General features: G+C 43.4%; 1 protein-coding gene across 4 annotated transcripts; it reads right to left on the minus strand.

The window, feature by feature from the left end:
- Window positions 1–3,839: 3,839 nt before the first annotated feature.
- On the minus strand, window positions 3,840–14,753 carry LOC142955919 (serine/threonine-protein kinase tousled-like 1-B). 4 transcript variants are annotated; one of them, XM_076097180.1, is made up of 22 exons: window positions 14,550–14,753; window positions 12,480–12,601; window positions 11,761–11,829; window positions 11,501–11,539; window positions 11,289–11,364; window positions 11,148–11,191; window positions 10,964–11,053; window positions 10,763–10,843; window positions 10,589–10,681; window positions 10,361–10,471; window positions 9,444–9,580; window positions 9,017–9,208; window positions 8,700–8,766; window positions 8,374–8,471; window positions 8,083–8,164; window positions 7,896–7,987; window positions 7,685–7,774; window positions 6,893–7,062; window positions 6,620–6,755; window positions 6,253–6,364; window positions 5,975–6,082; window positions 3,840–5,259 (listed from the first exon to the last, which is right to left on the minus strand). In XM_076097180.1, the coding sequence occupies exons 1-22, from the start codon at window positions 14,605–14,607 to the stop codon at window positions 5,110–5,112; spliced, it is 2,217 nt and encodes a 738-aa protein (XP_075953295.1). In that variant the 5' UTR covers window positions 14,608–14,753; the 3' UTR covers window positions 3,840–5,109. The 4 variants fall into 4 exon arrangements, with proteins under 4 accessions (XP_075953295.1, XP_075953292.1, XP_075953291.1 ...); XM_076097177.1 differs by having other exon boundaries at window positions 10,964–11,047; window positions 14,410–14,692; XM_076097176.1 differs by having other exon boundaries at window positions 14,410–14,692.
- Between the last annotated feature and the right edge of the window lie 187 nt (window positions 14,754–14,940).

The following is a 14,940-nucleotide window of genomic DNA, read 5'->3' on the forward strand; positions in this document are numbered from 1 at the left end:
ACATCAGGACAATACCTTCATTGAGACGCTTGTCAAACCTCAGGGTAAGAAACAGACAATGGTGCCTCTGGCCAGTGCAAATAACCATCTGGACACGACTCTCCTCGTCTTTTAAAACAGAAGAAGAGAGCATAACTACGACAGATGGATGCTGTTACATTACCCTCTCCTGGGAAAACGAACAATACTGCAGAGTAAGATTGGATCATCAATCTCCTCTGAGACGTGGCAGGCAATCGAACACCTGTGGATCTGTGGCAGCGGGCCAAAACAATCCTCCTGCGCCAGTTCCTGTGCTAGTTGCCACCAAGAACAAAAAAAGGGCACCCAGACCAGCTTACTGCAGCACCATCACCCTTAGAGAGGCGCTATTCATCCACCTCTATTCCCAACATTAATAAATTACACATAACAGACATTAAGAAGCCAACTGATAGCTTCAGTGGTTCTAAAACAGAGAAAAAATGGCACCTGGCAGTTCTATTCTGGTTATCAACACGTTAAAAACATCAACAGGAAGTACTGCTACCCACTGCCCCTGCACATTGACAGCACATTTACACCGCAGACACCAGTTGTTTTAACTTCATGGTGACCCGTTGTTGTTCTGGGGCAGAAGTGTGACTATGAGAGGTGTTGCCAAAGCGGGCCGATACTCTTAATGAAAAACCTGAGACAATACAAGAGAAATACAATCACATTCTGCTTTGTTGTGGCTTTAGCGTGCAAAGGAGGAGTTTATAGCGTGGGCGTTCACAGATAGGCTGACCAAAATGTAGGTCTAGGTCATGCATCTCCCACACTGTCAGAGGTTACAATTCAGGTGGTTTCCTGCTCTAGTTTCACATAAACGCTTGTTTTATCAATGAACTTGTTTGTTTTAATTGGATAGGGGCATGATTCTATCTGCACAGCTTTAATTAATGATTATATGAAAATCTTAAGAAATATTGTTTTTCTTCCTCTTTCTTTTTTGGTTCTGTTAAAATGTCGACCTCTTAGATGACAGATATTGTTCAGATACAGTTGACATTTGTCTCGAGGTAAAGACAAGTAGAACATTGTATCAGAGTCACCATCAAACCTCAAATTGACAATCTTAAATCCGACGAGGTGATGCAGGTTGTTTAGTCTGCAATCATTACTTTCACCAGTAGGTGGCGACATCACCATACCATTAACAATGGTCCTGTTTCAGAAGAATTTGGTATCTCGAAAATAATAATGTATTATGCCATAAAAATATCATAGTATAGTAGGTCGTGAAAAAAGGCATACAAAAGTCATAGTTTAACATGTCATGAAAAAGTCATGGGAAAAGTCATATAGTGTAGAAAAATAGTATTTCATTAAAAATGTCATAGCATAGTATGCCATGAAAATGTCAGAAAAATGTCATTGTAGAGAGTATATCATGAAAAAAAAGGTGAATAAGAAGTAATTGTATAGTATGTCACGAAAAAGTCATAGTATGGCAGTGGTGGGCCGTCAGGGCCAGCTAAGCCTTCTCTGCTGGCATAAACAGAATCACAAAGTTACAGCTGTTTTATAATTTAATAATTTTTTTCCCTTTATCTTATTTTCTCATTGCACAGCTCCTGTCTTCCTCTGTTGCTCTGCTTCCAGCACAGCTTGTTGTAAGGAGAGATTCAGCCCGGTGTTCCGCCCCCCAGACAGTGCTCCATCAATGCCCCCATGACATGGGGGTCACGGTCACAGTTTTATGCGGTTCTTGTCATTGTGTTAATTACATTGATTCTGACTTGTCCGTTAATGACGAAGCATCCCGCCATCGCGTGGTTATTTCAGTTTTTTGTTATTGTTCCGGGTTCAAAAGGTCACACATCCCGTTGTCTGTTACGTGAGCGCAGTCCACCGAAAACATATTTCCCACAATTTAAGCTTCTGCATTTTCCAAATACACTAGTATTATTCAAACGTATTGTTCGGTTCGTAAGCCTCGTACCAAACGGTTTAATACGAATACGTGTATTATTAGACCAACAAATAACCGTAGCTCAGTAGGACAGCACAGAAGGCCCAGGTATAACATGCACGGCCCGCCACTGTAGCGTGGAATAAAAAGCAAAATATGCTATATAATGCCAAAAAATGAAAAATTAAAGAAAATATTTCAAATGTCATAGTATAGAATGCATGAAAAAAAAGTAATTAAGAAGTCATAGCATAGTATGTTGTTGTATGTCAAATGTAATAGTATGGTATGCCATAAAATGTCAGTTTAGTGTGCCAAAAAGGAAAAATATAACACCGTGAAAAAATACATTAAAAAATGGTCATATAAAAGAATAGTAAGACAAAAAAGTCAAAATATGTCTTGTGACAAAAAGTCAGTGTAGTATTTCACAAAATTATATAATTAATATTTTTAACCATCTATCGATAGAAAAGGCATAAATGTTGACTGAATATCTTAGCCATTTGCTTTACTGATGAGCACAAGCATCCTACCTCAGAGCTTCAGCACAGAGAAGGCGCCTCAGGTGGTCTGTATGACGTTCCCTCTTCACAGACGTCATCCATTAAAGCCACATTATGTATGCGTGTGTGACAAATAAAAGCACCTGTCTTAACTTGCAAAACAACTGACAGTTAAAGTAAAAACATACAACAATGCACTTTTATGGAATTTAGTGATATTTATAGTTAGGCATTAAGACGTTTACAAAGTGATAAAAGATATTCCAACATGATCTACCTATGAATATTCGTTACGTTAGCTGACTTGATATAGATTGTTTGAAGACCTCACTCACCTTTTTATATTAGTTTGATATTAACTGCAAAAGCTGGAGGGGTCCAATAGTCTTCTGGAAAAGGGTGGAGGACATGTCCCCCCCCCCCCACACATAGCTTAATGTGCTCATTCTGGTAACATTGCATAACCCTCCACAGGATAGATGGGTCACACCACATGAATTAAGACCTAAGGGAAGCTTTATTGCATCTGAATACCGTGGCCTAGCGTCTCACACCGCTGCAAGTAGCTTACAAATGTCTGTACTTACATCTGTCTACACAAGGTTGTCATTAATCACGTGCACTTGATGCTAGCACCTATTTTCTAGAGTTGTTTTGTCAAATAGAAGGGAGAAAAAAAAATGTTTGACCTAAGGGGAGAAGTTTGTTTTAGGCCTCACTGCACCCAAGTGCCAAAAAATAACAAAGACTTTACCTTTTTCATTGCTCTTCATCACTTGCATTCATTTGGGGGAAGCAAACCGTAAGCCGGTACTTCCTGTAGTTTAATCTGCCTGTCATGTTTCTGAAACTACATCCCTGTTTGGGTTAATTTGTTCATCTAATGACTCGCACATTAAAAAAAAAAAAAAAAATTAAAACGAGAGCGAAGCGAGAAGATGAAACACCCACAAGTTGCCGTTAACTGCTCCCGCTCGTCTTTCATCTGACAGACGTGCTTTGCACAGAGTCCAGGTTGCCTGTATGTCAGAGGGTTTATAATGTCACAACAACGTACAGGTGTTTTATTTACAGGACGACAACATTTGGGTATGTCCACTTGCGCTCTAGCTGCAGTAAATCATGCTGCAACACAGCCAACTGGGGAGCGTGCCCACCTCTACTGGCATGAACAGGTGCGATTCACTCCTCACTACACAGCGTTCTGGGACTTTGCTCCATGTGTGTTGGACTTGAAAATAAACAGAAACCCATGTGGACATTGACGTCGGTGGCACGAGAACGTGTTGCCCACCCCGAATAGCACAGTGGGGTGTTTCAGAAGAGGCGCTATGGAGACTGTTCCTCTTAACAGTTCAAGTATGCACATATTCAAGGCAAAAACCATTCACACATCACAAACTAAAAGCAAAATTTATAGCAGCAAACTGAGAACAGCTTTCAGGAGGAAACACAAATGAACAGAGCAAAGTGAGACACTGGGAAGCAAGGATAAGCCTCGTTATGATGGATTTGGTAGTGAGTAATGTCTCCTGCACGTGAAATGTACATTAGATTCTGAGTCCCGAGTCTTTGCAGTACAGTAACAGCTGATCCAGTCACTCAGTTCAGTCAGGTTGATGAGGACGTCGAGGAAAACGTGGTACTGTAATACTTAAGACTCTTACCTGAACAACAAAAAATGATTAAGACAGATTCACAGACCTACTTCCCGTAAACCCAGCAGTTGATCTGAATTGCTTTGCAACGAAAGAACAAATGTGAACAGAGGACTTGGCGAGCTCGTGCTGGTTCAGAACCAGCCCGAGCTGTAGTACTTCATGCCAAATGTGCGAGACCAGATCACCACGACCTGGACCGGAAGTGCAAATCAACGCCAGACATTTTATCTGGAACTTTCTTCTTCTTTTTTTTTTTTTTTTTTTTTAAGTGGAGTCCCATCAAGGTTACAACATCACTTTTAAGATTATAAGGGTAAACTCGATGAGATGTAACCATCATTTTGTGCCTTATAACAATGGATTGCAGAGTTTACTTGGAGCAGGTAGCCATGTCTGATGCTCAGACACTCACACTTTCTCTGCAACGCACACCTGTTCACCCTTTTTATTCAGTTTCCTGCTGGTCAATGCCACCCTCAAATCAGCAATAAGAGAACATCTACAACAGCAGCTTGATGTTAAAGAAATTCTAAGCCATCTTGTGAGATGTACTATGCTGTAGAGCTAAGAGAGGTGGGCTTGGTAACGGCATCTCAGAGCTCCTATAGCTGTTGAAATGTCTCCTAAGGGTTTATTCAATAAAGTCCAAACAGAAATCCACTAGATTCATCACTTTCTTTTCTGGCTCCAGACAATGCTGAGCCTCTCTTTCAATTCTTGCCCTGCTCTTGCTCTCTCTCTCTCTCTCTCCCTCCCTTCTATCTTCCAGTTATGTTCTTTCCCCCCCATCTCACACAGTCGAGTTCTCGGCCACAACGTGTGCAAAGGGAGTATCCCTCTTGCACTTCTTCACTCTTTTCCATCTCACGTTCTCCGTTTAATTCTGCTCTGTTGCTTATTCATCCATTTGGAAACAGCTCAGGTAAAAAAATCCATTATCTTCAGATTCCAACAATCCTGCCTTGAGATTGGCCGGAGGGTCCTGTCAGTCATGCGAGAGAGCCAGTCAGTAGGTGGGGAGGGATGAGGCGGAGGGCTGCAGGGTGCCGGAGGAGTTTGAACGTCTCATGTGAGGGAGGAGGTAGGAGTCCGAGCACAGTTGGTGAACATCAAACCGGTCCTCCTTGCGGTAAGCCAGACAGCGCCGGATAAATGCCTGCAGATCAGAACATCTCATAAAAAGAGCTGCAGGCTGTGAGCTTCTGTAGACACAATGTATTTACTTTGACCAATTCTACCTTTTGTCTACTTGGAGGTAAACACACAGCTACACATTATAGATGATGGAGATGTTCCAGCATGTTTACACGTCATTAAATAGCCAAACATTTCAAAAGTTGTGGTTGACATTAATACTTAAATTACAACACACTAATGTCTCAACGTAGTTAAGATAATGCCTACAAGGGTTGGGCAGAACGGTGATAAATACCCTGAGACAATTCACTTTGCTTTGTTGTTCAGACCGAGGGTACCGTCCCTTTAATATCCCGCTCTATACATTACAGTAGCACTCAGAAGGGCTGCTTTATGGCCGTTTTGAATTTGTTGATATACCTTGATGTTTTGGGTATATAAAGGGATGCCACCCGAAGTGGGAAAAAAAAAAAAAATAGGACAGCTTAATATCATATAACCATGTGACGAAGGCCTGTGCTATGTGCTTCACTAAATAAGAAATTTCACAAGGATACGTAGTAGCCAGCCAGGAGGCATCATAATCACGTATCAGATGAACCATGAAATATGATCAAGAACTAATTCTTCTGATTATTCCGACACCACGGGACTGCTGCTAAATATCATTATCTTTGGTCAGTGACATTTCTGTAACATGGTATTGAGCTTGTGTGTGTGTGTGCGCGCGCTACCTTGGCCTCTGTGCTAGCCTGTGGTTTAGCAGGGAACTGGACCTCTGTGGCTTTGAGGATGGTGTTTTCCTGGAGAATATCCTGCTGTGACTGGTTGTGACCAAACGGCTGGGAAAACAAAACATAAAATCACCACCGAGCCGATGTCTTTTCCATTGCCTCGACTATTGTCACTGGAACCGGAAAAATATATTCACTAAGAAAAAAATACATATAGGTGTATATGGTCTTCTGAGTTTGTCTGCGTTCTCCAGTGTAGCAGGAGATGTTTAGTGTACCTTGCGTCCGTAGAGGCACTGGAAGAAGATCACTCCCACAGACCAGACGTCCACCTTGTTGGAGATCTTAGGCGGCTCCTTCCCCACCACAAAACACTCTGGAGGGAGGTACCTGAAACACACAGAATGCAATCAATTTCATACAATGTTAAAGAGGAATCAGACTCCTTGACTTTCCCGTGATTATTTCATAACACAAAAGTATTAGGAATTTAGGTAATATGCTACAAGAAAATGGTCAAAATACAAGATGGATAATGTGTGTTGAACCTTTCAGATTGACCATAAAAGAGGCGTTAACACACGTTACTATGTCAGTCTATGCAGGGCATTGGTGTGTGTGTGTGTGTGTGTGTGTGTGTCTTACCAGTAGGTGCCTGCCCCCTGTGATGTGAGGTCCATCCCGTCCACACCGTAGTTATCATCATCCATAATCTTAGACAGGCCAAAGTCTGTGATTTTGATTTCTCCACATGCAGTACCATCCACCAATAAGATGTTACCTGCGCACCACACAAGACCACGAGACTCAGAACAGCGTGTGAGACAGAATGATTGGCACAAACAGGGAAGGATTCAGATCAAACACATCTAGCTACACGTATGATTCATCCAGAACAGTTGTGAACACATGACCCACCGGGTTTGAGGTCGTAGTGGATGATGGGGGGTTTGATTTCGTTGAGGTAGCGCAGGGCGCTGACGATCTGCATGACAATGGAGCGGGCCTCCTTCTCCGACATCAGCTTGTTTTGCTTCAGGTAGAAGTCCAGGTCGTTTCCTTCACAGAACTCTAGAACCGTACAGAACCTGCGAGGGCAGAGGACGGAGAGTTTCTTTCAAGAGCTGGAAAGACTGAAGGCAACTTTCCCCTCCTCCGCATGGAGGTCAGGGGTCAGAGTCAGGACTCTCTGCTACTGAATGAAGTTTCCAGTCGGGAATGTGAGCTGGAAAGCTTTGCTAACATGGTACAATATGAGCTGGGCACACGCTCAACATATAGATGTTTTCATCCGTGTATTTGAGCAGATATAAAGTATCGTAACATTTAACTCTCTTTTGAGAGCAGCTGACTAAAGTTCACATGCTTAGTTAACAATTAAACCTTAAAAAATACTTCCATTGTCCGGGCATGTGGATGAGGATAAAGTGCTTTTGCTATTTACTCCTTCCCGATCCGATAACACCCCTGTGATGTTTGCTCTTACGTGTAGCACTGACGTAGAGCCTAGAGGCACAATACAAACAACTCGTGCATTATTTGAATATTTACTGGGTAGGGCCCTTTGGAAGGTTTGAATCTTCCTAATGTGCACCATGTTGTTTTAAAGCCACTGTAGAAATGCTTATTAACCCAGTGCTGGGTGGTAAAGAACCTCAGAATATGTCAAAGAAGCAGCGCTGCAGCTGGCAGAGGTCGGAGGTGACTCACGTGTCAGTATCCAGGGAGAAGTAGTCATACAGTTTGACTATTCTGGGATGGTCCAGCTGTTTGTGTATCCGGTACTCCCTGCATGCATGCCTGGAAGGAAAGAAATGTCAAAGTAGTGTGCGAGTTGCTGGAGAAACATCTTGTCTTTGTGTATCTTAAGTTGTGTGTGTGTGTGTGTGTGTGTGTGTGTGTGTGTGTGTATGAGACCTACTTGTGGTAGTTCTCCTTTTTCTCCTCTCTCCAGTTCTTGTTGAGCTGGTGGATTTTAACAGCTGCGTAGCGCTGCTCAAACAGGTCAAAAGCCTGCGTGACAAGAAAACACACACTTGTCTGTTAAAACATTCTTTACAGTGAGACGGAATAGAAAAGAAAATCTAGTCCAACCACACAGACATTACCTTATAGACTTCACTGAAGCCACCCCTGCCCAGCAAGTGCAGCAGCAGGTACCTCTCATTCAAGGTAGGATGGTCTTTAAACCTGTGTGAGGAGGAACAACACTTCATGTTCACTGCTTGTACCCGACTCTTGTGTTTTAAACAAGCGCTTTTCAAATGAGATATTACTGCACTTCCATATTCTAATATTTTGTCTTTTAACTAGAAAAGGCATTCTCCATTAGTTAAAGGTTTGTATTGACAGAATAACCTAAATGTTGCAAGTCTTAGTGGTAGTGTATGTAGACTTACGCTGAGCTGTCCTCGTTGTTTATCCTCTTCAGCTCTCTGATATGGAGGTTCCTCACCCGCTCCAACCGCTCCAGCTCTGCCTGGATCTCTGCTTCCTCCTGAATAATTACACCGTGTGAAATTCTTCCATGGACTTAAAACGCATGAATATAATCAAACAATGTAATACTCCAGCTGCCATTTTAAATGAATGAATAACCATCTATGCATTGTTTTAATTACATTCTCAATGTTTCAATGTACATTTATGGCCATTTAAATAGACAAACATGTCTAATGGGCACAATATGTTGAGTCAATTGATTTATTTTTCTTCTTCTACCAACCTTCTTTAGATGTCCGAGGCGAAGCTTGAAGATTTCTTCCTGCTCGTGGTACTCAGCGAGCGTCAGTCTGATAAAATATGTACAAGTCAAAATCTCCGGACAGACAAATCTCAAAAAAGTCATCTTGCAATGATATTTTTAAGCCTCCAATTGTGAAGACTAAAATTGAGAAGATCTAAAAGAGGCCTATGATGTACGGCCACTGACAGTTCTACAGACAAAACACCACAAACAGGGCACAATCATCCCTCATTCTTTATGGTTCAACATCTTCCAGTTCTTCCACTGACAGTACGTAGTGATTTCAGTGTACTCACAGCTGGGGCAAGGAGGGCTTGAGAAACGGGTCCGAGTCGTTGCCGTTGACCACCTTAGTTTTCCGCTGCTTGGCTTCAGAAGAGGAGGCGATCGAGAGGGAGGGAGAAGCAGGGTTTGGAGGCTTCCTCTTGGCCAGCAGCTTCCTCTGTCGCTCTATGTCCTCCCTCTGCTGGTTGATGCCCTCCTGTTGCCTATACAGTGTGGTATAAGGAACGGGGTCATGTGGGAAACACTGTAGCAGACAATAAACAGCCTTTTCATATGCTTTGCCCCTGGCCGTGAAGAGAAGCATGCACAGAAATTACTCTTATAGCCACTGTGTTTCTGACCTTTTAACATGATTTAGAGCTGCAACACTCGTGCAAAGGATGAGTGTTAAACTTCCTGTAATTAGGTAAAAATATGCACGCGTGTGCCATCACTCACTTGATCAGGTTCTGGAATGCGTATCCGTCCGTCCACTGCTCTGTGTAGGACGCTCCGTGTCTGACGGTGGTGAAGTGACCGAGACGGAGACGGTCCTGCATGCTCTTCTCGCGACACGACTGCTTCTCCTGGGTGCTCTGTTCACACAAACAGGCACACATTACATTAGACAAACCAAATGTGACGAGTGACAAAAAGCCCTCACCTGGAACTTCTCTCCACCCAGACTAAATGTGTCTACACCAACGCACAACTGTTTAAAAATACCTTCAAGCATATGTTGAATTAATTGGTTTGTGTATGAACTACACTGCAGACTGAAGTCTCTACTAACAGAGTGACGGTTGACCAGAGTGACGGCTGACCAATGTGACGGATCCAACGCATCGGTAGGTCCGCATTAAATTCCTCTGTGATATGTCATACGTCTATCATATTGTGAAAAGGTAGCTTGTACGATAAATCCCCACCGCTACTGTGCAGCTAATTGCAACTCCAAACCCAAAAATGGTGGAGCCCATGAGGAAAACAGGTAATTGTTGAAGAGATTCAAAGATCTACCAACCCACAGACAGAACTTTCCCCTGAAGAGTTGGACCAAAGCAGAGCTAAAACACCAGAGAATATTGAACGTATTATTGGAGAAGCTGTTGCTCTCCGTCAGTAGCAGGTGCAAGAAGGCAGTTATTTTGCAAGCAATACGTTTCAAAACTTCTATATATTGCTAACACATTAACTGTAAGAACACGATAAGACGATAGCGTCTGTCAGGCTTATAAACAGTGGGATGTGTCTGTCAGGTTGGTTTTCTTTCTGCCCACAAGGGAACAGAAATGTCTTAATACAGATGTTTTCTTTTTTTCCAATCATGTGTATGATGAATACACAAAAGGGTGCACGCATGCAAAGACAGATACCTTCTCTATAAGCAGCTTCTTGCTCATGGTGATGCACTTATTGAGCCTCTCCTTGTATTTCTCCAGGAGTTTCTGCTGTTCATCTATCTGCCTCCGCAGGTCACAGTTAGCCTGTTAAGGGAAAGATAGCAGGGACTGCATTATGTTTGGTTGTGTAGTTATAAACATTAGACAGTTGTCCTTTCATGCACTCTCCATCAAAATGCGGTGTACGGATGCTGAACTTACTCTGAGCAGGTCATCTATTCGTCCCTCTTTTTTTTCCAGGTCCAGACTCTTGTTGCTCTCCAGAGCGGCAAGTTTTAGCCCCGTTAGCTCCGTCTAAAGGATTCAGACAGAGGTGTATTAATAATTATACAGCAAAGTGTGTCATGTGTGAGTTTAATGCATGCATCGCATTACCTGGACACACTTGCTGGAGGAGGCTTTAGGATTGTGTTCACCAAAACACAGACTCGTAGGGGAGGAGCTATTCTGCCGGATCTATTAGACAAAGGGGGATTTTCAAACCTTGTAATGAAACACAGAGAATCACATCCACCTCATGTGCAACTTACTCCATCAATAATGTGTGAGGCATTGTATCGTTTGTGGAAAACTCACGATTGAGCCCGGGGCAGAGTGTGAGTTCTGTGGAGAGCGGCGAGCTGATGGGAGACCTCTGACTGGACTGGAACCATTCCCACCCTGGAACTTTGCAGAGAAAATTGGCAGACTTAAAAACCCATTTAACAAAATAATACGGATTGTAACTTTTTGGAATGGCGGGAGTTGCTTTAATACTCACATCAAAGTAGTCGCTGATCTTGGGCCCACGTGTGGAGGTCTTCCCTGTATAGAAAAATTTACAAAAGATTTAATGTAAGCCATCGGTAAGGCATGGACATCTACGTCATATCGGTTTGTTGCACGCAGGTGTCAGTCATACCTTGACTGCTCTCTGAATAGGTGTCGGCTTTCCTTTTCCTCCCCCTGGACGACTCCGAGTGCTTTTTCTCCGGGGTCTGTGAATCGATATGAAATAACACAGAGAGAGAGAGAGAGAAAAAGAAGGCATAAATCCCTTGTGTTTTACCTAACAAAGCTGGTTCGAGTGGCGGTGTTGAGCAGGAAAGAGCAGCAGGAAGAAAGAGTACATACTGAGTAGGCAGGGGAGCTCCCTCTTTTCAAATCAGAGTTCTAGGAAGAGAAGAGAAGAGGTGGAGGTAGTGGGAGAGACAGAAAGACGAGTGGGCAGAGCAAGGATGGACTGACAACATGCAACTTTGTCTAACCAGACTTCACTGTTGGTATCTGTGTAATAAAGTAAGAAATATATGATTTCCATTTATTTTGTTCCGTCTATTCAAAATAAATAGTCATCCACGCCCATTGCAAAAATTACTGTGTGTGTGTTTTACCTCCGATTCCTTGTCACTAGATGAGCCCAGACTGCCATAGCTGTGGTTAGAAGACTCATTGGCCAGACCCTGCACATAGTGAGGATTCAAACAAATTAGTCAACACATACACTGCGAAAATATTGTCCAAAATAAAGTCAAACTAAGACTGAGGCAGGCCCGTAGTATGACACGTCTAATAGGAATCCAGATCTCTAGTTATTAGGTGTGTCACTTGGCTCTTTTCCACCGCATTAATATTGACGAGACGCCTGCGTCCTTATTTAAGAAAACAGGAACTTTTACCTGCTTTTCCACCATGAGACCGGGCTGTGTTTTTTTTAAATTTCCTGCCTATTAAAAGGTCCCTGTTGCTGAGGCAGTACTTTCTGATGACCTAGGAACTATCATGGTGGAGTTATAGTCAGTGACTAACACGAGCCTCCAGGCTGCTACAACTTCTAACGTCTACAGCATTCTTTCTGCTGCAAGCAAGCACTGGTTGTCGCTAGTGTTGATAGTAGTAAAGAAGGTTGGAGATTTCTTGTTGTTATTGATATCTAAGCGATGCATCCGTTTCTTGAATAGTCTCAAATAAGTGTCGTCTTTTGAACAAAGATTGTGAGTTTTCAATCCTTCACTGGCCAAACAAAGGGAATTATGAGGGGTCCTGGGTCGACTGCGTGTGTGTGCGACGTATCTCAAAAACAAGGCTTCAGTTTTTCCTGTATCATGGTTACCTTAGCACCTCCACTGGTGCTCCCAGTGCTGCCTCCTGTGTTGCCACTGACGGCTCCGGTGAACCTGGCCTCCAGCAACTCCTGTCTCCTGGGGTCCAGGCTGTGCAGCTCCTCCATGGGGCCTGGCATAAGGGGATCAACAGCGGAAGGTTAGACGCTTACATTATCACCATTAGAAGCAAACAGTGGCGACAAGTAAAAAGGCGTAAGAGCAATTGAGCCCTGAACATTTTTCTGTGACCAAATTAGTCGAAAAAAAATAGGCACTGAGAGAAGAAACAGAGGACAGTTTCTGGGGGAGGATTAGAGAAAATCGAGAGATTAGACGGTAAAAACAGATAAATGGATTCGATTAAATGGGCAGTAGAGGTAGCTCTTTTAAAAGATGCACGTTCATGCTATAATGGAAGATACTGCGGATGAGTGACACTGCATTTCTAACATCAGCAGGAAGGTCATTCTACCACTGAGAAGTCAGGAGGGGGAAGAGTCGAGGCCGGGCTGAGCGAGTCTCCCAGTTTGTCACCACAGAAATCTTCAACCAGCCCTTCTATTATCTCATAAGTTAGACCGTCACAACGGCCTCATTGCACAGAGCTAAATTACTCTCCCAATACCTCAGAAGCCTTGCATATAGAGCCCGACCAGCTGAGATAAGGACGCTGGAAGATATATATATCTAAAAGCTTCAGAGGAAATGAGGAATCGAGTCGGGCCAATTCAAATCCTACATATCTGCATCGATGTTCCTTATGCTGGTGAAACAGGACTTTTGCTAACACTATATAGCCAGATTTGCAGATGTCCGAGTGCTAGACCTCACCACTGCAAATCTGAACCACAATGTTCATACGACGATGATCACACACTAAACATATATGCTGCCTGACTGGGCCTTGTTCTGTGACAACCAGTTTCCAGGGAGAGACACACAGGGGTCCTCTGCTCCCTGCTGACTCTACTGCTGCAAGTGTTTGTTTCCTCATTGGATATTTCCTGGCTGTCATCTTTATGTAGCTTCTGGCACAGGGGCAAGCCCTAAAAGGCATAATGGACATTATGAAACCCCTGAGCAGTGAGACAGAGAGCACATAACAACGCGCCTGTGTGAGGTTACCTAAGGACAGGTGGGGGGGGGGTGATTTAGCTTAATTCATCTATATAAGCTTAGCTAGAGCTTCATATTACAGCATTACTTTGTACAGTACATTAGTATCAACATGTCCCAGGTGGAACATTAATTATCACACGATTACCTCCGTAACGTTACAGTCCATATAACGAGGATTTTCTTTCTTAACGACTTATTTACAACCATCGCTGTCTAAACCTTTCCGTTACACATCATGTCATGTAACAGATACTGGAAGAATATAACTAACAGCTCCCACTTGTGATCACCGTTTTGTCACATCACATCCAGCAACTCCGCAACATAGAGTAAATACAGTCTGAACAACACAATGTGGATGAATAGATGCATCCATAACTGACAAAAAAATGCAAAATCCAGGGCCTGTTCTCAAGTTTATAGCAGTAGGAGCATGCATGTTAATGCTTTAATGGATGCATGCATAGCCATGTTGTTGAATATCCAACTAGATGATACTGATAGGGAGGGGGGTTACGAACTGCTACAAAAACAGCTATCGCATCAACAGCTACAAGTAACAAGAAATCATGTAAGCTGACACACAGAACAAGCTAGCGCTTCCTTTGTGCAAACAGGATAGCTCGCTGCTACTTAGACTGGCCATCAACTGAACTGACAGCTGACGTTTGGCTTCCAATTCACGGCATCAGTGAACTTGACATCCATTTTTACTTCAACAAACGTTAACTCGACACGGCCATAATAGTCCACTTCTCCTGTTAAGGACACACTTTAAGGAGGATACGAGTCAGTTGTGCACTTGGCGAGCTAATATACCTTCCTTGCTCTTTGCGGTCGCCGTTATATGTTGTTGAGAAATCGTTGGGGACGAGGAGAGCTGCGACCAAGATGGCGTCGCCTCCAAACTTCCACCACCACTTCCACTGTTACTTTGGACACTCATGAAGCCACTTTACCGCTGATAAGAGCCAGCGTACACACTGCCGTTTGCGGAAATCCCAAACTTTCGTCCATCGTTTGACACCTGCTGTTGCCAAACAGGCCTGTAAACGCGAGTCCGAGCGTTGTTGTGTTGCTACACGTCTCGCATTTTGTGCTCCGTGCGGGTCCGGTGGAGGAGCAGCTTCTTCAGAGACTCGCTGAAACGGATCCAATGTAACCTTTGCATGACGACCGCACCGCGCGCCTGTCAGCATCCAGCTCGCGAACGGAGCTTTGATTCTAGTAGGCGAGGCTATCGCGAGGCTGCCGCGCACCTAGCAGCGCGATAGGGGATGGCATGACACTGAAACAGACACTGATCTGAGATCATTTTACCCTCCTCCAAACTAGCCATAGGTTGACTGG

Source organism: Anarhichas minor, unplaced genomic scaffold (assembly GCF_050575085.1).
Source record: "Anarhichas minor isolate MPS153535 unplaced genomic scaffold, ASM5057508v1 ptg000024l, whole genome shotgun sequence".
In the NCBI taxonomy this organism is placed as follows: Eukaryota; Metazoa; Chordata; class Actinopteri; order Perciformes; family Anarhichadidae; genus Anarhichas; species Anarhichas minor.